General features: G+C 42.0%; 3 protein-coding genes across 7 annotated transcripts in view; 1 reads left to right on the forward strand and 2 right to left on the reverse strand.

The window, feature by feature from the left end:
• Positions 1–93: 93 nt before the first annotated feature.
• Positions 94–5,980, forward strand: LOC109466185. The gene is made up of 7 exons (XM_019763851.1): positions 94–219; positions 1,475–1,658; positions 2,744–2,887; positions 3,215–3,295; positions 3,574–3,768; positions 4,086–4,229; positions 4,702–5,980. Exons 2-7 carry the CDS (start codon positions 1,500–1,502, stop codon positions 4,777–4,779), a joined length of 801 nt encoding a protein of 266 aa, XP_019619410.1. The 5' UTR covers positions 94–219; positions 1,475–1,499; the 3' UTR covers positions 4,780–5,980.
• A 162-nt stretch (positions 5,981–6,142) lies between these two features.
• LOC109466027 (laminin subunit gamma-1-like) lies at positions 6,143–19,873 on the reverse strand. Of its 3 annotated transcripts, XM_019763557.1 has the most exons (17): positions 19,792–19,798; positions 19,082–19,084; positions 17,321–17,474; positions 14,944–15,031; positions 14,356–14,558; positions 13,743–13,880; positions 13,174–13,356; positions 12,104–12,306; positions 11,428–11,522; positions 11,050–11,193; positions 10,583–10,757; positions 10,110–10,232; positions 9,682–9,796; positions 9,055–9,254; positions 8,674–8,841; positions 8,395–8,494; positions 6,143–8,072 (listed from the first exon to the last, which is right to left on the reverse strand). In XM_019763557.1, the coding sequence occupies exons 3-17, from the start codon at positions 17,463–17,465 to the stop codon at positions 7,819–7,821; spliced, it is 2,334 nt and encodes a 777-aa protein (XP_019619116.1). In that variant the 5' UTR covers positions 17,466–17,474; positions 19,082–19,084; positions 19,792–19,798; the 3' UTR covers positions 6,143–7,818. The 3 variants fall into 3 exon arrangements, with proteins under 3 accessions (XP_019619116.1, XP_019619115.1, XP_019619117.1); XM_019763556.1 differs by lacking the exon at positions 19,082–19,084 and having other exon boundaries at positions 17,321–17,470; positions 19,781–19,809; XM_019763558.1 differs by lacking the exons at positions 17,321–17,474; positions 19,082–19,084 and having other exon boundaries at positions 19,631–19,873.
• A 2,666-nt stretch (positions 19,874–22,539) lies between these two features.
• LOC109466026 (laminin subunit gamma-1-like) overlaps positions 22,540–25,042 on the reverse strand; it is a 58,829-nt gene continuing 56,326 nt past the window's right edge. For all 3 annotated transcript variants that reach the window (XM_019763554.1, XM_019763553.1, XM_019763555.1), the window contains one exon: positions 22,540–24,888. In XM_019763554.1, coding sequence (XP_019619113.1) covers positions 24,632–24,888 — 257 coding nt within the window. In that variant the 3' untranslated portion in view covers positions 22,540–24,631. The remainder of the gene's footprint in view (positions 24,889–25,042) is intronic.

Here is a 25,042-nt window from a genome sequence, read left to right on the forward strand (position 1 = left end):
AGTACGGTTTTGTAGGTTTATTGTGCAAAATTTGCACTTAGATCTGCATTTTCAATTCTTTTTTAAAGTATAATTCCTCCTACCAGTAGCTACAGCTGCTCTTGGAGGTCAGAGGTTAGCGTCTGGTGCGGAGGGAAAAACAAGTCAGGACCACTTGCAGCTGGGCGCATTTCGGCCTGTTCTTCCCCTTGATCAGCACTCAATACATCTTTTACTACGGTAGGTGCGTATCTTCTTCAGTTCTCAACAAACTAAAGACCTGGAGTTGTGCATTTTCCCTGCAAAACCCAGGTTGTGTTTGTGTGCCGTATACGATTTGCCACGGCCAAGGACAACAGTCGTGGACATGTACTCTGCGCTGTTGATACCAAAACCCGATGTTTCCTTTGAAAATCTTGTTTTCTGTGATATCTTCTTTAGAAGGTAAACCTATGGAAGACGTTCAGATCAGCCATTTTAGTCACGTATGACACATTCCTTTCCGTTGCCCTGCACACCTTGAAGATACGTTTGCCCCCGGGGTATTCTCCGCCCCCGAAGCGCCATGTCTCCTGAACAGAGTTGTTTTCACAGTCACGGTTGGGGGGGGAGTCTAAATGGGTTATCTATATTCAGGAGCAGCTCTACCCAAAAAGTGCACGCAGTCGAGAAAGGACAGAGAATTCAAGAAGTCAATGTCAAGTTGCCAACGATAATAAATTATGGTAATGTAGTTGTCTCTTTTGGGCTCGTATGTCTGGTTCAAACGGACACGCCCCTTTTGCTTTAGTTGACTTGTGTGTCTAGATAAAAGATCTCCAGAGGACAAAATGACCTTACTAATTAACGTCACATGCGACATGTCCAACTTTGTCTCGTTGTAGAAGCTCGGAAATAACTTAAATGACAAAATGTGTCACCTAGTATTCAATCAAAAATGAAACCTCTGTTTCATCATTTGAATATGGAGATTGCTCTGTCTACCTTGGTCGGTTGGTATTTAAATTACAGATCCCCTAGTATTTACTGTGATCATTTGAACTTAGAAAACACCTGTTACTTCTGTAGCTTCAGGGAGACAGCATAGCTTGAATCGTTTCATGCCATATTTTCCTTGCATTTTCTGTACTTTTATGCACAGTCAGTAGCCCTTAATTGCAAATGACCTACCTGATCTTTTTGGGTGTGCCACCTAAAATGTGTGTGTTAACCTTTGGAGTCTAATCACTGTCCTGACACTGGCAGGTTTTGGTGACATCACGAAAAAAATGTGTTTAAAATTGGGTTAGGAAACAAAACAAAAATGCCAGCCCAAAGCACATTTGAAAAATATACTAGTACATTTTTCAAAATCAAAGAGACTTAAAGAGTTTGAATTGCGTGTAAAAGCAAGGGACACACCACTGATAATCTCATCCTTCCACTTTGCAAATTGTTAGAGTTAAATGTGAATTTATTGTGAGTACATGGAATTCATCTCATACACTCAATGCAGCACGTTCTAGTCTAGTGGAATCGTCATGGAGACAACTGAGATCATCCGCACAGGCGCCATGCTGGTGGCGTTTGCGGTGGCCGTGAGCCGGGGACGGAAGATCTGGATGTTGGCGGATGCAGGAGCTGTCCTGTTGTTTGGCGTGGCATGGATTGCTGTGCCAGGAACTCTTCTGGGCCAGATGGTAAACATTTAGGTTTAACTTTAAGTTTCCTATTAAATTGCTCTCTTGTTCATGTACTGTACTTTGTGTCATTTTCATCATTATCATCATAAATGATTCTCAGTAAACTGGCAGCAGAAAAGATCATTGTGTGCAGTGAAAAATTCTCACTGCATACAATGATCTTTCTTCTGTTGCCAGTTTATGGCAGTAATGAATGAGGTCATCAGATTGAGTTACTAGTACACCTGTAACACTGGTCAGTGAACTTTTTAGCCTAGAAGAGGCTCATTTCATTACTGGAATTAAGCATTCAGCTGCAAGGAACACATTGTGAAGAGGCAACCTAAAATAAAGTTCTGCATGTCCAGAAATAATGAAACATGTAAGAATCATTTGAGTGTTTCTAGTAGAAATTTGCTTCTATCCTCGTAACCCATTCCCTTAAATTAAAATTAAATGTTTTTCCCTCACACTGTTCCATCCATAAGTCCATGTGGAAGCAAGCTGTGTGTTTTTAACCTAGTTCTGTCCTCTAGAGTTATAGGCTAAAATAAACAGTATGCAAGAGGAGCACTTATTTCAAGCAGATATTCTGTTCTGTTGAGCTGACTGATACTTGGTTTATTTTTGTGGTAGTGTTTGTGTACTGTTTCAGCATGACACAATCCAGTCCAGTCACCAGCACACATGTAGGTAGTCTACAAGGCTGGGCAGGTAGATATACATCAAACAGGGTCAACGACCTTGGGGTCAACAACTTCTATGTGAATTTAGGAATGGCATTCAAACATACCATGAACATTAATGGATTGCAGAGCCTTCATACATACCGTTTAGGTTATAGAGTTGATGACTTAATTGTAATTATTTATGAATTTGCCTGTTATATGGAAAAAAAACAATGATACAATTTAATAGGAATATCACATGAATGTTCATAAAAAATCGGCCCATATCATTCACTCAGTAGGAGTAATGTTGCATGTACCATTATGAAGTTTCTGTACATCATAATACATGTATCACATAAAAATCATATCTATTCATTGACCTCAGGCTCAAAGGAGTCTACATGTACTATATGTCCCTCTGCTTAATTCCAGACGACCGGTCCGCTGGATGGCCATCACCTGGTCATGGGCCGTGAGTTTGGTGCCCTGCTGATCGGGACTGTGGCCATTTTCTACAAGATCCGCGATTCTGGTGACATCACCGTGTCCAACGTGCTGCTGTACTCCCGTGTCATGGTGGGTGTTGTTTTAATTGTCCAGCTTTTGACAATTAACACATCAGTTTGTTGCATGATCCCTGTTTTAAGTATACAGTCTGGTGTAAATCTTTTAAACATGTTTGGTATGTAACTTTGTAAGAAGAGTCTACAATTCAGCCTCAAGGCTGCCAGATGTGGCCATATGAAATGAACAAATAAATTAGTCTATCATTATCTACCGGTATCTACAAAGATTATTTGTAAAACTGTAAAATGAAGTACAATGCAATATAATCGTCTGGCAAAGGTGCTAAGTGCCAATACCAGTTCTTGCATGGGCATGACCTTGACCTGTCTGTTGCAGGGCATTGCGATGCAGCTGATGGCCGTTAGCTACACCCAGCTGTACTACAGGGATCTGGAGAAAGGTGGCTGGACAAGTGAGGTAAGAAATGATGTCTTCCCCTCATTTCCAGAAGTGAAGATTGATCCTAAATAACTTTCCAGTTTTAAACAAATTGATTTTAAGTCTAGTTTTTCGTAATTATTGCTAGATCTACAATTAAGTCCCAATCTAAATTACATGTGCCTATATTATGATGTCTTTATGACTTTTGTAGATTTTCAAAATGCACAGAGTCTTTTCAAGAGTCCTCTTCCTGCAAGCCTTGTGTCTACATTATAAATACACTGAACTGTCAACCTTTCTTCCTGGTACCTCAGCAAGCGTGGTTTGGCCTGTTTGGAGGAGGAGTGTGGCTGTTGGGGAACCTGTACCACAGTGCCAGGAATGACCAGTTCGGCTGCTACGGCCAGCGGAATGACCGTCTGTCCTTCGTCCTGCGGCTGGATGGATTCCTGTGCCTGTTGGGCGGCCTGATTGACTTCGCTTTTCCGGACATGGCAGTGTCCATGATGGTAATACATTTGAATCCCTTCACATTTCATTTGGATGTATTAAATACATGTATAACTACTGGTAAGATTACTTAATGACTGATCATAGATATAAGAATAAAATATACCTTCATCAGCTTAACATATAAACAAATTTTTGCTGATATATGCATGTATATGCATCATCATCAGACCCCATATTTTTCCTGGCATTTATTTTTCTTTCTTTATCTATATTTGAAGACAACAGCTGATATGCAATGTAGTCATATGTAGTTCAGGTGTATGGATCCTTTTCCATATTGCATGTGTGCTGATTTTTCCTATTTCTCCCCTAGGTGAAATTGAAGTTGGATGGTATCCACCTGCACATGGTTCGTTGTGTTGGTTCTGTGGTCTTCATGACCGGCCTGGTGTCCACCTGGGCTCCTGTCTTCCTGAAGGACGAGGACAAGAGGAACGTCCTGTTTGGCAGGATCGTGGTGAGTGGTCAGCATCTTTGATAATGATAGCCTTGTGTCCAGTCTATCCTATTTTAGGTGGGCTCTCTTCAGAGCTGTTAGGAGTTTTCTCCCACCCAGCTCAACAGGCCACCCTGTAGGAGTTTTGCACAGAGTTTGATCAATGTGAAATGTGCTGGGCTAACTGAACTTTCGTCATGCAAAACCCACTGCGGAGCCTAGCTGAGTCAGGCAGCAAAGAGAACTGGAGCAGCCACAAAGAGAACCGGCCCAAAATATGATAGACTGGACACCAGGTTACATCTTTAGACAGCTGCTTGTGGATGTATGATGAACCTTTAGCATGAGGAAATAGAATTGGTCTGGATCAATACGCTAGTGAAAAGGATGGAGTGCTGAAGAATAGTCACCATTTTTTTTTCAAGGAAACCCAGAAGCCTCTACGTATAGTAAAAGTTATTCCTAAGTTTTAATGACAGTTTCTTGATTTCAGCAAGATGTGGTGCTTCTGGCGGTCGTCCTGCCCTACATGTATACGTATGGTATATTCTCGATCGCATTTCTTGCCTAGCATCGGGCACATGGGCTTGCTGGTATTTGGCTACCTGGCACCTACTGGGAAGAAGACGGCCTGAGGTGACATACAACAGCATCAGTTGGGACTCTCTCCCTACATCAGAAATGGAATCTGACAATCACATACTGTAGTTCTTCTGAATACCCTTGAGAGTGTTGGCAAAGCCAGGAGAAATGTAGCATGGTGTTTTAGATTGCTTCAATAATGACGGAATTATGGGTTTTAATCATCTTTATTATGTTAGCGTTTTATATGTTTTCAATCATATTGAATTTCTTTAGAGTGTTACATGTATGTAGAGGTGGGTTGTTAGTTGTTGCTAATAAACTAAGCCTATGATAGATTGTAGATGTAACGACTAATGGGAAACACAATCATGTACTGCTGTTGAACCGAGGACCACATATGTTGTAATGAGTCTATTTTATTATATTATTATATCTTATTCAAGATAATATAGTGTGCTGTTGGACAGTAGAATGTCTTAGGTTAACTCTAATAGACTTTTTAACTGGTAAAGAAGCATCTGTCTAAGGTTTGTATAAACATGAATTTGTAGCTTATTTCTGTTGCATAAGATGATCTGGCTAGTTCATGGTTGTCATGTGGTGTGTAGGGTATTTGCATTTGACATCACAGTTGTCATACAGGTTGGTTGGGTCAAACCTATAAATTTCATGTGCTTTTATGTGTACTTATGTCGTAGACTTGTGACTGTAAAAATTCAAATTTGCATGGCAGTTTTGTTTTCCAGCTTTAACACCCGATAGTTTGCCAATTTTTGAGCAGGCTAGTTTTAAAAGGCACTGATTTCTAGCAATGACAATCACTGTGTACCAATTAGACAATCTCTATGAACTGAACTGTCCAAGAAACAGTTGCTTGATATGGTGTATAACATGGTGACTTGTGATGTATGCAGTGGTGAATGTAACAAGAAAAATAGTTTTTTTTACATATAGTTTTGTATTTTAGTACAATGCCAATACACAGCATAATGAGGACATTCTTGAGACAATACCGGATGTGTCATACAGCATTCATTAAAGTCTGGTGACAGAAAAGGCTGTTTTTTTACAGTTGTTTTCTTGTCTAAAATAGTACTCACTTGTATTAGAAAAAGTTGTGAATGTATACCTTTGCAGCATACATTGTGCTGAACACCATTCACACACAAACCTACCTGTCCCTGGTGCTGAACACCATTTAGACACAAACCTACCTGTCCTTGGTGCTGAACATCATTCACACACAAACACACCTGTCCCTGGTGCTGAATACCATTCACACACAAACCTACCTGTCCCTGGTGCTGAACACCATTCACACACAAACACACCTGTCCCTGGTGCTGAACACCATTCACACACAAACACACCTGTCCCTGGTGCTGAACACCATTCACACACAAACCTACATGTCCCTGGTGCTGAACACTATTCACGCACAAACCTACCAAATTAGAAAGTACAACATGTATGTAGAAACATCACTGAAAACATACCACACATATTTGTCAAGAAATAGTTTTTAATTGCTCACACATTGTACCACTATCGAATTTCTCCATATTAACATTTTATGACACCCAAACTGCAACTAACTATATACAGAAAATCTTCCCAAAATGAATCATTGCTTCTTGACATTTTGTAATACAGTGAAACGTTTGAAGAACACACTTGATGCCAGTACTATTATGAATAAATGAATGGATACATGGTACATTTTTCTGGGATTGCATGTTTGGTGAACACTGAAATGGCAGAAATAATGATGAAGAGACTCCTTATGTATTACAATATGAAACCAGGCAAGTGTCAGACGTATGCAATGGCAAAGTCCTTCCACCATCTGCTTGGTTTTCATTCATATGGTAATGAGATCGACAGCGAAAAGTTCACTCCTGCAATGGCTCTGACCACTTCTGCGAGGGATCAGCTGACTGCAAAATCGCGTTTTGGTGTGTAACTCGAGAATGAAGCATATTTGAGGAAAGGCAATAAGTAGGAATAGAACAGAGACCGGACAGTGCATACACTGAAAACGAGGAAGCAGAAAAATTTCAAAAGTTTCATTTTTCTAAAATTGGAGAAGCGGATATTCATCCCCTATCACGCCCCCGTTTTGGAGCACCGGTTCCAAAAGAGTCTGTATCTCGCGAAGGAAGCGTCTTTTTTTCATTCACAGATCTGGCCATTTGGGAAACGAGATGGGCTCTTATGGGGGTTTTACTCCAGGTCTTTTTCGCTTTTGTTCTTGGCCCTGAGGCTTTCCCCCAACTACCCAGATATCAGAAATTTATCGGGAAAGAACCGTTTCAGTATTGCATCTGTTCATCTTGACACAAACATTCATAGGATAGGTTATACAAGCCGCCAAATACAGAGATTTTTCGTCAATATTTCTCTCATTTCAGTGTTCAGTAAATTAATCTATGAAAAAATTAAAACGTATCATTTACATAAACGCCATATGCTACTTTTTACTATTTTAAACGATGTGTTTGATCTGTTTTGATGACGAAACTAGTCTTCGTTTGGCTTACAATTAAGCTATCTATCTTTCCATTTTTAATGTAACCTCATAAGATAAATGTATCAACACCAAAATAATAACTGAACACAAAGATGGAAAACATTAGGTAACACTGAACGAACAATCACTTTCTTCTTACATTAAATATGTGAAAATCACACCTATTAGTCATGTAGCTGACTCCACACCTATAGACTTTACAGAACCTTAATAACATTATAGAAATAATATTTAAGTTTCGATGTTAAACCATCACTCACCATCGAAATTAGAGCAAACTACGTGTGCTTGTCATCACTATGTGTTAGTGTATGTGTGTGTGTGTATGTGTGTGTGTGTGTGTGTGTGTGTGTGTGTGTGTGTGTGTGTGTGCGTGTGTGTGTGTGTGTGTGTGTATCTGTGCCTGTGTGTTCCTGTGTGTGTGTGTGTTTGTCTGTGTAAGTTTACATCATGTTATCTATCAAGACGGTTTAGCGTATATTTTAGCCTGTCTACCTAGGTGCCCTCCACGCCTGTCGCGGCGCGGAAGCAGCCTTCGGGAAGGGCGTTCTTGATGGCCTCCAGGTTGTCCACCTCTCTCCGCAGCGCGTCGATGTCGACGTTGAGCCCGACAGTCGTTTCCTGCATGAACGCCCTCACGTTGACGAGCCACTGATTGAGGTTGAGGGCTTCCCACTGAGCCTTCTGGTTGTCGTATGTCTGTTGGAGTGACTTCATGGTGTCGGCGTCGGGGGCGTCTGACCCTTCGCCTGGACACGAAGGAAAGAAAAAAAACGTGACCGTGTTATTCAACTTGGGCAGATGACGTTAACGTTGTGTATGCATGAGTTATGTTATCTTTATCTCTAATATAACTGAATAGCGAGGAGAACTTGAATGTATCTAATCGTTAGTTTAATCTTGTATCTCTTAACTATGTCTGTTCATCATGCTTTTTGTGATCTGTACTTAGCCCAGTGTGACAAAAATGTGCAATAAAGGTCGTCATTCAGCATAGCCATATAGCGCCAGTTTGTGCGGATATAAATACCTGCATCTGTACGCTTGCCAGCTGACTGCTGCTGTACTCACCTAGCTTGTCCAGGATAGCCTGTAGTCTGCGGTCCGTTTCCTCCAGCAGGTTGAATGTGTCGTCGGCTTCCTTTTTAATCCTCTCCGCATCTGCTTTCGCCTGTAGAAGACAACGCAACCTTAGTCCACTTTTAAAACATACTTGATTCTGAAAGCTCGACACTCTTGATCGACAAGCTGTCAACGAACGAACAGCATACGAGACGCCAGTCATTGCTAGAGTCGGTATTTCCGTAGTGTGAATGATAAGATTGACTGATAACCAACAGTATGTATTACCTTTGCAATTGTAGCTTCATCCTGGTCAGCCTGTTTTTTCTTCAGGTCCCACGGACGTCCAGCATTATCGAAATTCTCCACGTCTGTGTGCAGAGTTTGGGCTTCTTTGTGGCGATCCTCCGCTTTCTGGGCCAGTCGGTCGGCTCGCTCGAGCTCCTGCCTTGCCGACTGATGAAAAAGATTATCTTAGAGAAATCGTACCGGTTGTGAGAAACAATCTCCAAATTAAATATATAACTATGTACAACATGATCTAGCCTCACCAAGACCTTAATGGATCCTGACAATATCCACTGTGGATAAAAGTTTGGTCTTGGCGATTGGATTGATAATTTTTCCCTTCATGTTTTGCATTAATATCAAGCTGAATATCATATTTACTGTTTTGGTGTCGTCCGCGATTCTCTTGGCGTCCTCCGCAGTGTTCTTGGCATCCTCGGCGTCTGTCTTGGCGCTCCCCAGGTCGGTGTTGGCGTCGGTGGTGGCCGTCTCAGCCTCCACTATAATGGCCCTGATGTTAGGCTCCTTGGTAAGGGCGGCCTTCGCGTCCGATTTCGCCTCGTCAACCTTATTGGCGAAGTCTGGTGGTATGACGAAACAATAAAAACAACAAAGAGAATAACAACAACTAAGCATAGATATGTACAAGTTACATTAAAAAACCTTCACTACGGGGTGTTGATGTAATGACATTGCAAGAGAATATAAGGAAACAAAACGCATATACATGTGTATTACATACATGACCACGTTAATCCCATGCTGTTTATAATGTCCTTTGATTTGCTTCTAGTTCTACTCATATTACAAAACAGATTCCACAATACGCTGACAGGAACAACAAATAATGAAAAATAGCGTTTGGTTTTACGTTTCACAGAGTAAACCAGCGTACTGGCATGGCAATAGTTGAGTTAGACATGAGGTTTCGTCTTCTCCATTTTAGAAATAAAGCGCACGTTCATGTGACCTCTTTCCTAATGGCACGGTTGCAATCCCGGCACCTACCGCTGAGAGTCTCTAATGTCTTCTCTGCGTCAGCCAGGATGGCCTCGGCATCATCCACCGCCTCGTCTGTGCTTCGTTTTGCTCCATGGGCCCGAGCCATCAGCTGGTCTGTACGCTGGAATAACACAATGGGGTGACGTGTTAATCTGCAAACAGATATATCAATGGCTACATGGCAGTATCCAATTGACCAGGTACCACCCGAAGAGCGTAAAAATATACTACAAAAAAGAAAGACCGTTAAAAGAAAACAAAAGCCTAAATCTTTGCTTGGGGAGTAGGTAAAGTGTAATAACATGACACTCCTAACTGTAACAACTAAAATCCCAATAGAAAAGATGGACGAAAAGTAGTTATGATGGAAACTAACGCTGCTGTAGTCGCTTGCTGACCAAACCTCGAATCTCGCACCGGTGTTTCTGACGTACCTTGATCTGTTCTTTGGCATCCTGCAATTGCTTCAATGCCTCGTCATGGTTGGTTGTGACGTCATTCACAACAGCTGTCCCGTCAGTATCCAACTTATCAATCTCCCCCAGCAAATCATCCGACTGCAACAAAAAGGATAGCACACACACTGACAACAGCTCAAGACTGTTTATCTAATATTGAGTATGTAATGTATGGGTATTTTATGAATGACATTGTCGGTATGGTGGCCTTGAAAGGGTGTACTTGAACAACCTGTTCCAACATACCTTCCACTATATGAAAACTTGTCCTGAATAAGAAAAAAACATGTTGGTAGTCACATGTTTAGAGTTAAAACTCGCTCTGGTCGAAAGTCTAGGTGAGAACAATTCTTTGTGTTGGAACAAAAGTTATAACTTTAAACAAATAAAACCCGTACATAAGAGCCAGAATGTATCAGTGCAGAAGGAGGGACAGAGAGAGGAGATACCTCTGTCTTGATGTTGTTGGCCTGTGTTTTCAGCCCTTCCACGTCCAGGTTGGATGTTCTCGCCAGGGCGTTTGTCAGAATCCTCTGGGCGTTCTCATCAGTGGTCTGCGCCTTCTGCAGGGCGGCGTCTGCCTCCTGCTTCACCTTCTCCAGATCCTTGGCTGCCTGGTCCAGTCTGGGAGTCAGGGAAAATGGGAAACGACTTCGAAAATGGGTCTCAAATACCAGTGGAAAAGAAACAATGTTATTCCTTATAACTTTATTAACTCTCTCTTCTGCTAATTACAGAAATATAACAGTGGTGCAACATAGTGTTTAGGCCGGATTCTTCATGTAGACAAACCGTCAAAAAGAATTGCAACACACCTAGATACTTATCAATGTTTACATATTGCTTACTAGTACAAAATGTAACATTAGCCAAAGCAACGACATCTGTATTTTCCCATCCAGTCTACCGTTCTTACTTCGCTTGCAGGTCGTCCAGTGCCCCCACGCTAGAGTCGGATCCATCGGGGTCCAAGGCGCCCTTGATCCTCTTCAGCGCTTCTTTAGCGATACTTAAGGCGTTGTTAGAGACGTCTTCAATCTTCTGGGCGTCTCCTTCTTGTCTGTGGGGAGACAGAAATACACATTACCTAACTTGTTCCTAGACCTAGGATTGTGAATAATATAAACAGAATATACCAGCCCGCTTTTGTAAAGTATCAGCGCTAATATTGGACCCAGTTCCTACCGAAAGTAACAATGTACTTTTGAACATATCTCGATTTTTGTCATACACCTCTGAAGCTGGTATGGTATGTTATTCAAGTCCACAACATTTGTACATCAGTAAAACTCACTCGTTTGCAAGTTCCTCAGCTTTCTTCACCAACTCGTCGAATTCGGCAGACGCTGACCCTGTGTCACCCCCGGAGTTGTCGATGATATCCTTCCCCTAATATGAAAAATGAACAAAATTTAACGAACATAAGATGTATATAGGCAATACCTGGAACAATACCTTCTACTCAACAGACTGAATGAGAGGAGACAAAAATACGGATTCTGTCGACGTGCTGCGTCGAAATGAAGGTTCAGATTATGCTCAGAATGTGGTGCAAGACACCTGCAAAACTTTTCTAACAGTCCCGGGGTGTTGGCATGCGTAATGGACAAATCAAGACAATGCCAAGACATCATTTTTCCTAATCTCAAAGCAGATTAATTCGATTAAATTGGCCATTTCCCCCCGGAGAACGCACTAGGGTGGAGCTATCCTTGGTGTCGGTGCGCGTGCCCCTCCCCGTGTGGTAACCATAAAAACAGATTATCGGGGACAGATGGTAACTCGGGTGGCCAATTTGATCGTCCCCTGGCCCCGAATGAATCTGCTTGGAGATTATACTTTTCTTCCAGTAACCATGGCTTTGAGCCGTGCGGATTGTTTGTAAGCTTACACATACACTAAGATAGATTGCTGTAACTGTGCCGACACACCAGTAGACAGTATGAATTGTTGTAATATTACAAGCTGACCTCGTTCTCCATGTAATCCTTCATGTCTCCCATCAGTTGGTTGATCTGGGCAATGATACCCCGGATGTTGAGTACTTTATCCGCGGCGTCGTTTGCGTCCCGCCGCCCTCTGTCCACGTTGTCCTGGATCCCGCTCACTTTGGCCCTCAGGTCGTTCAGCAGGTCCTCCAGTTCGTCCACAGCGCCCCCCGTCCCGGTTCCACCTTCGCACACAAGTGAGGACATTAAACAAATAGAAAGGTAACATTTGCAAAGCAAACGCATAATGTTTATCTTCGCATATGGTCTGCTCTGTTAATTCTTACTCAAACACATTCACATATATGGTGACAGGAGTCTAAATCCCGCCTACTATAAAATTGAAAAGTGTAACCCAACACCAGTTACCATGGTGAGAGTACGGAAGAAGAAGAAGGAACAGAGCAAAAACAATATGTTTTCCTTCGGTAAACATAATTAATGATCGTCGAAGATGAGCAAGTGTTTTCACAAACTAAGAGACCCAAGACCCATGTATATCGTCAATTTAAAGATTTTGAATACGCCATTTTTTTTATCTCGATACAGCATTTCACAATGTAGATGGCATCTGTTATCAATCATCGCCACCTTAAGTACTAAAAATACTAGAAACGGTCCGAACAAAAAGTCCATTCCCTGCGTCATAAACAATAAAAACAACTAATACATTTACAATACACCCTTTATTTGCCACCAAAAGAAAAGATTTCCTGTGAAATGCATGGGAGACATTTTAGGGATTTTTTTTTAAAGATCTGTAGTATGTCACCGCTCCTGAGGCGTTGGAAAAAAACACAAAGTGAGTCCTACCTCCGTGTACACTATATGATGCCCAGTAGTTTCTATCGGTATCAGACTAACAATTAGCCAATATGTAACGGCCGAGTTGTAGGCTATTCGCACCTTTGGTTTCATGTAAATGCCACAAACAGAAACCAAGTAATTGTCTTTTTTTTACTGAGAGTTTGACATCTTCACTACAGTGCCACTACAGTACTTCCTCTGTACGTTTGAAAAGTAATTTGATGACAGAACCGGAACAGAACTACCTCCGCGTATTTGCTCCAGCAGGTCGGCGGCGTCCTGCTCGGTCTGTGCCAGCCGTGCCTCGAAGGTGGGGTCGGTGATGGGTGACCCGCCCGAGGCGTCGTCTATGAGCTGCTGGAGCTGCTGCACCATGGCCCGCAGGTTGGTCACCTGGTCGTTAACGTCGCTGTAGCAGGCCGGGCATTCTGTAGGGACAGAGTCAGTGTTACATGCATTGGTCACGTATCCTACTCGACATGCTTAGCCTCTACCGAGATTCGCAAGTGGCTTGAAAAAGTAGAAATTGGCCTTACAGGCAAAGGGGAGCTGGTCCGCTAAAGGAGTACATTTGACGCACCCGCAAGCATCGTATCTGTCTATTTGGCCAATTTATACTCTTTCGGGCCTGGTAGAGGCTGCGACAAGATTTACTTCGTCCAAAATGGTTCAAATTATTTCTGACTCTGATCACCGACTGTTTGTGAGAACGTTCTATAAAGATCTGATCACCAAAAGTAACAATACGAAAACACAAAGTGTACCTTATACCCAGTATTAAGATATCTTATTGAGCGAAGTTATTTGTTTTTACGTAGACAGCCGCGGGACACGTCGTAGTAGTTCTCCCGGCACTTGTCACACTTGTCTCCGAAGATGTCGGATTTACAGCTGCAGGTCCCGTCAGCGTTACACTGCTGCACCATAGACCCGTCCGAGTTACACTCACACGCTGAAACAAAATAATCATTAAGTTTCTTAGGATATAATAACATTTGTTTATTGATTCATTGTAGAATCTCACGTATATTGGAGCGCAAAATGGCGCTGAATTTTATACTTGGTTCAAAATTTACAAATTACAAATGAATAAGTGTACAGATAGGACTAAAAACAATTAACGTAGAAACAAGGAGGTTAACATCCTTGGTACAAATGAGTTCTAAAAAGAAAGACCTAATAACCAATATTAACTGCACATACTATAAGTAATACATATAACGAGCTGGAGACACTACAAAGTACATTGAAGATCAAAGCTTGTAGTGTCTTTATTTGTCCTCCAAAACAAAACAAAAAACAAATCATAAAAACATACCATCATGAACACTAGTCACTACTGTTTTACCATTTTAAAGTCTTATATCAAAATCATTTTTTACGAATCATAAATGATACATGTATGGATCAGATCTAATAGAACCCACCTTTACATCCCTCCTGGGTTGTCCCATAGTAGTTTTCAGCGCAGGTATCACAGCTTGTGCCACCGAAGCCTTCCTTGCAGTTACACTGACCAGTAGACTGGTCACACGCACTGTCCATGGCGCCCACCAGGTCACAGTCACAGCTCTGGCAGCCCGCTCCGCTCATGATGTTCCAGTACCCGTAGATACACTGGTCACATTTCCTGCAAAGTCAGCGGAACATCGCATTTTTTAAAACATTTGACACATGACGCCACCAGCAGTAGACAAAACTCATTTTCACCCGAGTTAAGTGAGGAAAGTCGTGTAAAGCGCCTTTCCCAATGGCACAAGATCGGTGACATGGCAGGATTCGAAGTCGGGGTCACAATTACTGTCGTCAATAGTTATCCCACCTGGTTGGTAAATACTTTTATTCAAGATAAAGCGACATTAACATGTCTAAAATCCATCAAATGTCCAACTGTCTAGCTATGTAGTGCAGTAAATTGATAATATGAAGTAATGTGATCTTTCGCTGAAGATAGTACCAGAGACCAGGTCTGTTGCCTAGAGCAAATAAGAAGAAGACATCTGAAGAATCCTTACGTTCCCTGGACGTTTGGGAGGCATTGACACTGTCCGAAGATGTCACATCCCTTCCAGGTCTCACTGCCGTACTGATCACATCCACATTCTGGAAGATGCAATTTAGGATATTAGAATAGCATCAAACCTACCAAATATCAATGGTATAATAGTGAATATACAATATAGTGAATGAGCATTTTTGCCACACTTAGCTAAGTTCAGGATACAACAAACAGTGATTAACAGATACAGTTGGAGATACATACTAGTAATGAAACTATCTATAGATTCAAATTCTATCTCGTTTTTTCAGTTATAGAGATAAGCTTTCAGAAGAGAGATATTTTTCGATGTTTTCGATGGAAGGTTTGTCTAGTTCTATTAGGAATATGAATTTTTCTCTAGCTCTAGGAAATAGAGAAATCCGTTCTGTACAAAACTATACAGCATGGTTAGCGGTTAGCATTGAGTACACCATCTTCGTGTGTTTTAAGACCAGGTTAATACGAGTTTTACAGGGGAATGTACACCGCCTCAGGCGATAGGTCGCAATAACGCACAGTCTGGACTTACACAATATTTACGACATTCTAAAGATCAGCATTACAATGGCCTGGTACGCTGCCGAGGTGATCTGATCTTATAGGACAATCTCAGTATTCGTCCGTATAGATTGTTCATGAAGTCCATTGTAATATTTGTAGTTACCAGTACTAGTGTACGGTTGGTTTCGTTATTCAGTAGACGTTATGAGAGCAAAGGTAAAAAAAGTCATCTGTCGTTAGATTAGTTTTGGGAGGCATGAACTAACTTGAGTCAAGTTTGAGTCTTTATCTAATGAAATGTTGAATAATTTCATTTTTTCCGGGGGTGGTGTTTGATATGATAACCTATTACGACACTCCTTTTCACGGTGCTTGACTCACGGTTCGCCCAGGAAACGGCGGAGGAAGTGATGCACATGGCCCACCTGCAACACGACATACCTCTCCTTTCACCTTCCTACAAAGGAATCTAGTGGGATAATCTTGTCATTGAAGTCCTATAGACCTGACTAATGCATTACCACAAACCACATAAGCACTTCCCTGCCAAGCCCTGTTCACGTCGAGTTCTTCTCTTTTGGTGACACGGTTCTGTTGCAGGACGTAACGATACTGTACATAATCGTGCCGGTCATCAGAAGTCCACATGAAGTCTACCCACTAATTAGAAGACTAGCATGCGGTCACAAGTCTTCATGGTCAATTCACAGATTTATCTGCCTCCACTGTTCAAGTAACGCTTGAGCAGGCCCGAACAGCCCGGAGAGCATTCTTGTCATGCTACCCAATCAGCTGTGCAATTATCGAGAAGAAAGTCCGACAAGTCGGCCACCTTTCTAGACATATCAAGTAGACATTCGACAATACCGGTTCTTGTAGGACGCGAAATGATGTGCGTTGTCCCTCTATATTACGGTTGTAATGATTTTAAGTATGGGGTCTGCTTCAGAAGCCAGACTCTTTAACTGTGAGGAGCAGGGCATTTACTAGTACTATCTCACCTAGGTTAGTATTTCGTATCGTGGCCTAAGGCGACAAGGCGGCACTTTTGACAAATGGCTTGAGCTTCAGACTTACTTTTCGGACTGAAATGAATACAAGAAGGCTTGCCAGAAGATATAACCGGCCTGTAATATACGCAAAGGAAGGACAGCCGAGGTCAAAAGAGCACGGCGAAATCTGACACGTCCCTGGACTGAACAAAAGTCCAGTCACACAGTCACAATTATACTATTATCACGTCTCACTGCATACACTATCTAAAGGGTTCCAGGTGCAATAGTCCCGACTAAAATAGCTGAATCTATTCCAATACAACCTAAGATATTTCTATTGAACCATGACAATACTGTAACAGAGCTGTTTGTTGGGTGTTCTGCTTCCTGTTTGGTGTATTTTGTCGTAAATGTGAAAAGAAAGAAGTCCGGAAATCACTGTCTGACATCAACGCAAACAAGACTGGCCTCGTAGGTTTGTTAGTGTCATTACAATGATTGCTCTGACGGACTCTCTACTCTATTTTGTTAAGAATCGGCATCTAATGTTGACGACATTACAATGAACAACTGGATGGGGTAGGGTTGGGTTGGGCAAGAACCTTCGGATTTACACAACAATGCAAGTATGTCTTTTCTATAAGCTTTCCTTTTTTATCCAATTCGATTCTTGGAACTACTGCACACACAACATCCTCCATGGGACAGGCAGGGTTCTGTCACAAGCCCGTCTAAGTGATCTTTTCCTCGATCCGCAGAACCATGATCGTCGTTTGGGACAGACTGAAGAACTGAATTTTAAATAACCACCATCTAAGTCGAAGTTATGTTGTGCCTTTAACCTAAACGACTCACCTTGCTGCTTGGCGTCAGTGTCACCGTCCGCCTTGTCTACACCATCGATGCTGTCCCACAGCCAGTCAATGTCATAAAATCCGCAGCTTTGCTTCGACAGAAGCGCCACTAATAAAGCGCAGAGAAAAATCTTGCAGACGGCCATCTTGCCTCCCTTTCCGATCCGAACCGACTGCTCTGTCAAGTTTTTGTTTTGTTGTGCCCGAAGCAAGTTGACCAAGTCATAAGTAGGGGGTGTTGTCGGCAGTCATTCGACTATGATGAAATTGTTCGTTCCATATATAGGCATGGGTTCTACCTGTGCGGATGACGTCAGACCCAGGTGTAATGGCGCCCATCCTGTGTTGGTGTGAGCGCACCTCGGATCGCCCTGTGTGGAGGCGGGAACACACCTTGACAGTCACGGGCTGTGGTTTTGTTTCCCGTCTGGAGGGTACAGGGAGGAGGGCAGTCTTTCCATTGCACAGATCATGACGCACTCACTGACAACGCAATACAATTTCGTGATGTGAGAAACCCACCTTTTTATTCTGATTTCCACGTATGTGGACGGCGAAACAAGAAGTACAGGTGGTTGTCACTTTTTCACGTTGTACCACCAATCCATGGCAGGGACAACACAATTGTAAGAAGGGGCAGTGCTACGACATATCCCACTGACTCTGTTGGACTTAAACATACATAAATCATTTGCAATTGTGTAATATGTGCACTTAAGTCTCATTTTTTAATTAGCACACCTAAACGTCCTTCAGGAGACACACGTGTGACCTCTCTGCTCATCGTGACTCATTAACCTTTTGCGTGGTTTTAGTAAGGAGTGGTAGAATAGAATTTTCTAAGAACATATGCATGACATGTCAACCCAGACTGCCCAACAAACGTAGCACTTCTTGATCGAAGAAAAGTTGGAAGTCGGTCAAAATGTTTGTATTTTTGAGCATTTGTTTCGCATTTCTTGGTTTTGGCTGAGATGGGCGGGGCTATAAGAACAGAAGCCATCGCTATTCAACCTTAACATTTCTTGCACAGATATCATAACCACAGCTCTAATCGAGCAAAAAAACCTCATGTGCAATTTCCTTTAGTAGCCCTGTGTGCATTGTGAACTATTTAATTTGAAAACCTTTGCAAACAAGCACAGGAAAGTCACACTGTAACGTAATATTATCAAAAGCGACCTGAAGATTTAGTTCCCCTGCTTGTACAATGAAAAGTATTAAAAGTATTGTTCTATAATTCAGTACACACTTCCCTTTGTTTAAGGGAGTAACGTTACTCTGTTATTATTCTCCAACCAAAGGTTTGACCTTCGCCTTATTTTTGGCGTATTTTAGGCATTTTAGGCTCCCTTTTTTGTTACTGTCATTTTTTACGTCCAGCCCAACAAGTGGATTCTCACTAGACACTACTGTTTGGCAAATGGATACTGCCTGGCAAACTTGTTACTCTTTGCAGCCACCGAAAGATCTGTCTGGAGATTACCCTGTTATGTCTTTGGGACGCACCACCTGAGGGCTTGATATTTAGGTAATCGCCATCTTGCGTTGAAGATATGTAATTTATATAATAAGAACTGTTGGTCAAACGATGGTCGTACAGTCACAAAATCGATCATTCTGGGGATAGTTGAGCATGCTTCTTGCGACGAACAGAATTCGATTATCTTTTTACCGAAAATCTGCCCATGATCCTTATGTCGCCGGCTTGTTCTGTCACAACCCGCCTGAAAATCCGACATCGACATCAAAATCGTAGGACGACCTACGGCGTATGCGAACAGGTCCTAATGCCAAGGACTCACCTTGCGTGAAAACATAGTCCGTCTCATCGTAGTCGACGCCGCTGATCTCCCACAGCCAGTCCGTGTCATCATAGAAACCACTGCTCTGCTTTGATAGAAGCATCACTAACAAACAGAGAAAAACCTTGCAGACAGCCATCTTGCGTTCCTTCTACCAACCCACGTCAGACCGACTGTATTGTCAAGTTGTTTTGCAATGCCTGAAGCCTCCTGGATTGATCCCGAGGCTATCTGTATCTTCTGTCAGCACGTTTGCAATGCAAGTATGTCTTTTCTATTAAGCTTTCCTTTTTATCCAATTCGATTCTTGGAACTACTGCACACACAACATCCTCCACGGGACAGGCAGGGTTCTGTCACAAGCCCGTCTAGATCCCTCTAAGTGATCTTTTCCTCGATCCGCAGAACCATGATCGTCGTTTGGGACAGACTGAAGAACTGAACTTTAGATAACCACCGAGAGTCTAAGTCGGAGTTATGTTGTGCCTTTAACATAAACGACTCACCTTGCTGCTTGGCGTCAGTGTCACCGTCCGCCTTGTCTACACCATCGATGCTGTCCCACAGCCAGTCAATGTCATAAAATCCGCAGCTTTGCTTCGACAGAAGCGCCACTAATAAAGCGCAGAGAAAAATCTTGCAGACGGCCATCTTGCCTCCCTGTCACCGTCCGATCCGAACCGACTGCTCTGTCAAGTTTTGTTTGTTGTTGCCCGAAGCAAGTTGACCAAGTCATAAGTAGGGGGTGTTGTCGGCAGTCATTCGACTATGATGAAATTGTTCGTTCCATATATAGGCATGGGTTCTACCTGTGCGGATGACGTCAGACCCAGGTGTAATGGCGCCCATCCTGTGTTGGTGTGAGCGCACCTCGGATCGCCCTGTGTGGAGGCGGGAACACACCTTGACAGTCACGGGCTGTGGTTTTGTTTCCCGTCTGGAGGGTACAGGGAGGAGGGCAGTCTTTCCATTGCACAGATCATGACGCACTCAACAACGCAATACAATTTCGTGATATGAGCTGAGAAACCCACTTGTTTATTCTGATTTCCACGTATGTGGACGAGGCAACAAAATATAGGCGGTTGTCACCTTTTCACGTTGTCACCACCACCAATGGCAGAGACAACACAATTGTAGGGAGGGGCAGTGCTACGACATATCTCACTGAGTCTGTTGGACTTAAACATACATAAATCATTTGCAATTGTGTAATATGTGCACTTAAGTCTCATTTTTTAATTAGCACACCTAAACGTCCTTCAGGAGACACACGTGTGACCTCTCTGCTCATCGTGACTCATTAACCTTTTGCGTGGTTTTAGTAAGGAGTGGTAGCATAGAATTTTCTAAGAACATATGCATGACATGTCAATCCAGACTGCCCAACAAACGTAGCACTTCTTGATCGAAGAAAAGTTGGAAGTCGGTCAAAATGTTTGTATTTTTGCGCATTTGTTTCGCATTTCTTGGTTTTGGCTGAGATGGGCAGGGCTATAAGAACAGAAGCCATCGCTATTCAACCTTAACATTTCTTGCACAGATATCAAAACCACAGCTCTAATCGAGCAAAAAAACTCATGTGCAATTTCCTTTAGTAGCCCTGTGTGCATTGTGAACTATTCAATTTGAAACCTTTGCAAACAAGCACAGGAAAGTCACACTGTAACGTAATATTATCAAAAGCGATCGACCTGAAGATTTAGTTCCCCTTCTTGTACAATGAAAAATATTAAAAGTATTGTTCTATAATTCGGTACACACTTCCCTTTGTTTAAGGGAGTAACGTTACTCTGTTATTATTCTCTAAGCAAAGGTTTGACCTTCGCCTTTTTGGGCGTATTTTAGGCGTTTTTATCGGGCTCCCTTTTTTGTAATGTCATTTTTTTTACGCCAGCCCAACAAGTGGATTCTCACTACTCTTTGGCAAATGGATACTGCCTGGCAAATTTGTTACTCTTTGCAGCCACCGAAAGATCTGTCTGGAGATTACCCTGTTATGTCTCTAAGACGCACCACCTGAGGGCTTGATATTTAGGTAATCGCCATCTTGCGTTGAAGATACGTAATTTATATAAACTGTTGGTCATACGATGGTCGTACAGTCGCAAAATCGCTCATTCTGGGGATAGTTGTGCATGCTCTTGCGACGAACAGAATTCGATTATCTTTTTACCGAAAATCTGCCCATGATCCTTATGTCGCCGGCTTGTTCTGTCACAACCCGCCTGAAAATCCGACATCGACATCAAAATCGTAGGACGACCTACGGCGTATGCGAACAGGTCCTAATGCCAAGGACTCACCTTGCGTGAAAACATAGTCCGTCTCATCGTAGTCGACGCCGCCGATCTCCCACAGCCAGTCCGTGTCATCATAAAAACCACTGCTCTGCTTTGATAGAAGCATCACTAACAAACAGAGAAAAACCTTGCAGACAGCCATCTTGCGTTCCTTCTACCAACCCACGTCAGTCGACTGTATTGTCAAGTTGTTTTGCAATGCCAGAAGCCTCCTGGATTGATCCCGAGGCTATCTGTATCTTCTGTCAGCACGTTTCAAACCTACTAATTAAGAGGTCAGAAAGAACACAGTTACAGAATGGGGTGATAAGAAAGAAAACAATGAAAACAACGAAGGGTGGTATTACAAAAAGAAAAATATATCAAACTTTTGCTGCAGGTGTAATGTATTTGAATTTCGCGGCTATCTAAAATGTTCTATGTAGTGTATCATCAGTGCACTGTTTCTCTTAAGTCTTTTTCCTTAGCTGACACCCAGCGCTCCTTCAAAAGAGCACGTGTGACCTGACTGTCCACCCTAGCTGTCACTCATCCTTGAGCTGGTTCACAAATAAGACTGCGCATGCCCAATATCAAAGGTGAGGGTCCCCTAGAGGTAAGCAAAACACGTGAGAGGATCCCATAGCCCCGTCAAAACGTAAAAATGCAAAATAAAATTATAGAAATTCAAATATTGTCGCATTCTGTTAACGTCTCGGAGGCCTTTGTCTTTGACATTGGGCATGAGCTCTCGTACTTGTGAGCGTCCTAATATGGTATTAAGGCGTGGTTACGAACTTTTCACATACATAAAGATTGATTCCAACTGTCCATCTTTAATTAAATCTAGCAGTTTATCAAAACGAGATTGTTAGCAGGTCGTCGTAACTTCTCATTTCTATGTTTTCTTTTACACCTCTTGGTTTTGACATAAGATTTTCCAAACAGAACTTGTCTCCATTCAGGTTACTACTAGTTAGTGAGTATGCTTACTACATTTTGCCCCACGAATCTTAAACCAATGACCTCTTAATATCTAATTAGGACTTAATATGTGGAAAATCGTCATATAACACATAGGTGCCAGTCGGAAAATCTGGAGCAAAAATAAAAGGTAAGCACAACTCCTGAAGTATATTTTACAAGATTTATTTCCCCATGTCATGTACAATGAAAAATATCAAACGTATAATAACTAACTCCGTACACACTTCCCCCAAGATAAGGGAGTTCTCTGTTCTTTACTGCTTCTACTGGGTTTTCTGGAGTTAACAAAACATACGACTCTCCACAGGGCAATGGTCTTCCTTAAAATACTATGTCAATCACTCTTTGATCAGAATTTTCAATATATACTGTATTGTCACAAATCAAAAGTAGAAGGTTTCTTGATAGGATAAGTTGTGAAGAAATGGTGTAATGAAGGTTTGGATGTTAGAATTACTGGCATGTTCCTCTGTGGAGAGTTTTAGTCTATGCAACACTACATCAGAGAGAGAACAGTGGTGATGTAACATTGTGACTTGGCAACAAAATGGTCGGACCTGACTTAGTATTGTGAGAAGTATATGAAGTACATACCAAAATAACTTATGTCTCTTCCTTTGTCAAAAAATGTTCGATAAAAACACAGTCAAACAAAACACCTCTTGTAAGAAATAGGCAACAGAAATAATATGTTAATGACATCTAAAAGGGTAGGTTAAAAACAGTACCATACATAAGACTAAATTCAAAAATTATACATACAAACTCCCACCAAATTCCAGTGGCTAGCATATACATGGTGCAAATAGTCTGCACCAGTGCTTATGCAGGCACTCTCTACAGAATAGGCAGCTATGGACAAGAACTACGGCTACATTTATAATACTAGTGCAGCTAATACTTTTGATGTAAGTCCATGTGGTGGCGATACACTTGGTTTAAAGTCTAGGCACTTGGCGAGGCAACTACACTGCACAACACTATGTTCACCTTTACATACAGCGTCATGATCTTAGCCTTATTGCTGAGCCAGGTTACCATTAAATACTAGCACCCTTGAATGCATATAACCTTATAAAGATATATATACTGGATAGGAAGGTGGCAGACATTCCCAAATACACACTAAAAGAAACTCATCCAAAATAATGTCGTCCAAAGTTAAGTTCTAGTCTACCTATGCGATAGCTGCCACCTCATCTTATATATTTACATGATTAGCCCATCCCACAAGAATGGATATCAGATCTGCGTGGTTGTTCTCAAGACTCGTGAATGATATCAATTCCAGGAGATTATTTCTATAAGTACATCCGCAAAGATGCTAGATGCTGCCCCCCTCCCACCCTAGTTTCAAGAATAGGAATACTGCTGCATATAATATCTAAACCCTGAAGAAAACTGCTTGTCCTATTCGAAATAAGGATCTCAAATGAATATGTTTATCCTCTTTTAGAATAGAAAGATACCAATTTGGTTAACTATCAAAATAAGGTCTGGCAGCCCTACCAAATATGGGAAGCCACACCTGCCAAATAAGGAGGCATAACAGATCAACAAAGTGGATACATCTTGTATCAATCAACTATTACATTGCTTTCCTTTAAGTATGTAACAAGGATTTTGTCAGTATTTGGTTACTTTCTGCATGGATTTCTAGGTTGATTTGAGGTTCATTGATTTGTTTGTTTCTGTTACTGTACCATGCTGTCAGTTTGCATATGATACAACAAAAACATGCTGCATGGGTCTGTCATAGTGGTAGGCTGCTGGAAAGGTTTGGGGGAAATATCACTGTACATGTCATAGATACCAGATAGGCTTTAGCTCTTCACTCAGGAGAAATCAAGAAATCCTGACATTCTCATCAATAAGGAAGAAGAGTTTTCACTGTACTGTTTGCATCAGGATGGGCTTTTCAGACATTTTGAAATACCTTAACATTGTAGATGATGTATTGGTTGTTTGATGTAAATCCTAGTGATATCCCCAGCAAACCTGACCCAGACTGACTCATAGTGCCAGTCACTTCTACTTCAGGATAAATAGACCTTCAGCTACAATAGAAGACATGAGGCATTCCCTTGGCAAGTTGTGCATTTCTCGGGTGGAAGACAGGATGGAGATAAAGACATGTTCCTTGTGTAGACAACAGTTATGGCTGGAAGAAGTGGTAAACTGAGAGAATGCGTCATGTCTCCGATATGAGCACCAGTGGAATATTCCCTGATGGAGGCTTTACGTGTCCTCCAGGCCAGGCTGTTTGAAGCAGCCGTCGGGAAGCGAGCGGCTGATTTCCTCCAGGTTGGCCACTTCTCTCTTCATGTTTTCTAGCTCGGCGTCAAAGTTACCAACGGTATTCTCCTGATCAGTCATGAGTCGTCTGATGTTGAGCATGAGTTGGTTGATCTGTAATGCGTCCAGTTGAGCCTTCAGGTCGTTATACTCGTCCTGTAGTTCCTTCAGTTTGTCTGTATCCGGGGCCTCGATGTTATCTGTAAGGAACAGGCAGGGGGGGGGTGTAAGTTCACTTTTTAGACAATTCTGCTACTGGTAAATGAATACCCCTCTGAAACAACTGTGCAGACATTTCTTCAGGGATTCCATGCTTGATAAAGATTTTGCATGCAGTGGCAGGCTTAAAATATC

The sequence above is a fragment of the Branchiostoma belcheri genome, unplaced genomic scaffold (genome assembly GCF_001625305.1).
Source record: "Branchiostoma belcheri isolate BF01 breed outbred unplaced genomic scaffold, Haploidv18h27 scaffold16, whole genome shotgun sequence".
In the NCBI taxonomy this organism is placed as follows: Eukaryota; Metazoa; Chordata; class Leptocardii; order Amphioxiformes; family Branchiostomatidae; genus Branchiostoma; species Branchiostoma belcheri.

Coding starts and splice junctions, on each gene's coding strand:
- LOC109466027 (XM_019763558.1), bottom strand. CDS start 19,775: ATGGCCGTCTGCAAGATTTTTCTCTGCGCTTTATTAGTGGCGCTTCTG. Junction 15,032..19,630: donor CACTGACGCCAAGCAGCAAG/GTGAGTCGTTTA, acceptor TGCATCTTCCAG/AATGTGGATGTGATCAGTAC. Junction 10,758..11,049: donor CTGGACGACCTGCAAGCGAA/GTAAGAACGGTA, acceptor CCTGACTCCCAG/ACTGGACCAGGCAGCCAAGG.
- LOC109466185 (XM_019763851.1), top strand. CDS start 1,500: ATGGAGACAACTGAGATCATCCGCACAGGCGCCATGCTGGTGGCGTTT. Junction 3,296..3,573: donor AAGGTGGCTGGACAAGTGAG/GTAAGAAATGAT, acceptor CTGGTACCTCAG/CAAGCGTGGTTTGGCCTGTT. Junction 3,769..4,085: donor ACATGGCAGTGTCCATGATG/GTAATACATTTG, acceptor TTTCTCCCCTAG/GTGAAATTGAAGTTGGATGG.